We start from the raw sequence: 1731 nt of genomic DNA on the forward strand, positions 1-1731 counted from the left end.
TATTAATATTTAATCAGATATTCCACTTTAATAATTTATTAATATTACTATTGACAATGATTGATGAAATAATATTTAGTTAGAGGGCTTATTTATGGTTATAATAAGGCCCAATAAGAAAAAAATTAGTTTATCATCCTATCTAGGCTGGAAAAGCGATGAGGGAGGGAGGCTTTTTATTTTGATTTTTTATTTTGCTAAAGCCAAATATCATCCTAGAGTTGTTTGCTAGTGCATTAATATTCAAGTAAAATACAAGATTGAGACCAATATTAAATCTTTACAAAAACAATGAAAAAAAAATAAGGAAAAAAAAGATCAATTTTTTACCCAATACGATAGAAGACATGCGGTAGGGGTTGATAAACTAATCATTTTTTTAATTGGGCCTAATATGTATACTAAGCCTGCAGAAGGTGGCGATTTCCAACGGAGCCTGGCATAATTTCATTTGTCACAGTTGGCTACGCTGCTCTAAACTGCTTGCTACGGTGGTATACAATAGACTTTGTTTACGAAAGTTGATTTCAATCCGAGTTGTCCTAATTGTATCTGTTGTATTCTACATTTGTAGTCATGAATCCAGGTAAGAATTCCGTTTAAACCTCTTTTATTGCTTCTTCTGCTAGCAGTGACAGATCCTATACTATTACCCCCGTGAGTCCGATGCTACTCACTCAACCACACTCAGGGGAACCCCATCCTCTGACGGACTCGCTGTACCTAGCGGCTTTGATTGTCTCCGGAGATAATATTTCGAGAAGGGGTATCCAGAAGACGTTAATCAAGTTCAGTGCCGTAGGAAGTGATCCAGTTGGACCAGTTATGGTGGGACCAGTATTATATCACCAATCAAATCAATGACATATCGTTTGTATGCTAATTTGTCCTTTTGCCGCAACATAGCATGTTTAAGGATATTATTATTAATATTATTAAATATTTGAAGTTGACTACCAAGAAAGTGAAAAAAAGAACGTTTAATTATTTTATATGTCAATGTAATTAAGGACTATTGAAAAAAAAAAACAAAAAAAAACAAAAAAAAAAAAACCTGAATGAGTTTACTGTACTTATAAACCTGGGTGCTTGCATGGGCCTACTCTATAACTTGAGTGAAACCGGTAAGAACAATACCCTGGAGGATACTTTTTCCGAAAGTCATTATGTTTTGAAGGTTGAAAAAAACCAGTATCGGCGCTATCAGAAATTAAGTTGTATCTCCTTACTATTTATAATTTTTATAAATGATTAACCAAATCAAGTATCTGAGTGTTGTATAAGTATGTATACATGATAATGGAATTTACTATGCAGGTAGGACTATTGACAATGAAACATTTTTTTTTTACCACTATAAATATTTTCTTACCACTGCATCATTTGGTCATTTGGCAAGACTTTTTTTTTAATACATTGTTTCGAAACTTATTATTAGAGATCGTCAGAGGAGGGCGGAAAAAAATGAAATAAAAAATGGTTTTCTTAGCAATGGTGTAGCCAAAAACATCCAGATGGAGGAGAAAATTAAATTTTAGGTCTAATCACGAAAAATGGGCATGTAAAACAATATGCAAAAGGATAAATACCAAACTGAACCATACAATATCAGCTTTCTGTATCTGAAAAGACCTGGCCTGCGATTTATGGATTTTAGATTTTTAAAAATCACGCTTAGGCCTATGCAGTGGTGGCTCTAAGATATAATTTATGTGGTGGGGGGGGGGGTGG

The 1731-nt window shown here is 33.7% G+C and overlaps 1 protein-coding gene across 1 annotated transcript in view; it reads left to right on the forward strand.

Moving 5' to 3' along the window:
* Nucleotides 1–436: 436 nt before the first annotated feature.
* LOC117118521 (rho GDP-dissociation inhibitor 1-like) overlaps nt 437–1731 on the forward strand; it is a 6382-nt gene continuing 5087 nt past the window's right edge. Inside the window, exon 1 of the mRNA XM_033263146.1 lies at nt 437–586. Within this exon, the coding sequence (XP_033119037.1) occupies nt 577–586 (10 nt within the window). The 5' untranslated portion in view covers nt 437–576. The remainder of the gene's footprint in view (nt 587–1731) is intronic.

This window comes from Anneissia japonica, unplaced genomic scaffold, assembly GCF_011630105.1.
Source record: "Anneissia japonica isolate Jap-2015-1 unplaced genomic scaffold, ASM1163010v1 scaffold287869_len1821871_cov162, whole genome shotgun sequence".
NCBI classification, from domain to species: domain Eukaryota; kingdom Metazoa; phylum Echinodermata; class Crinoidea; order Comatulida; family Comatulidae; genus Anneissia; species Anneissia japonica.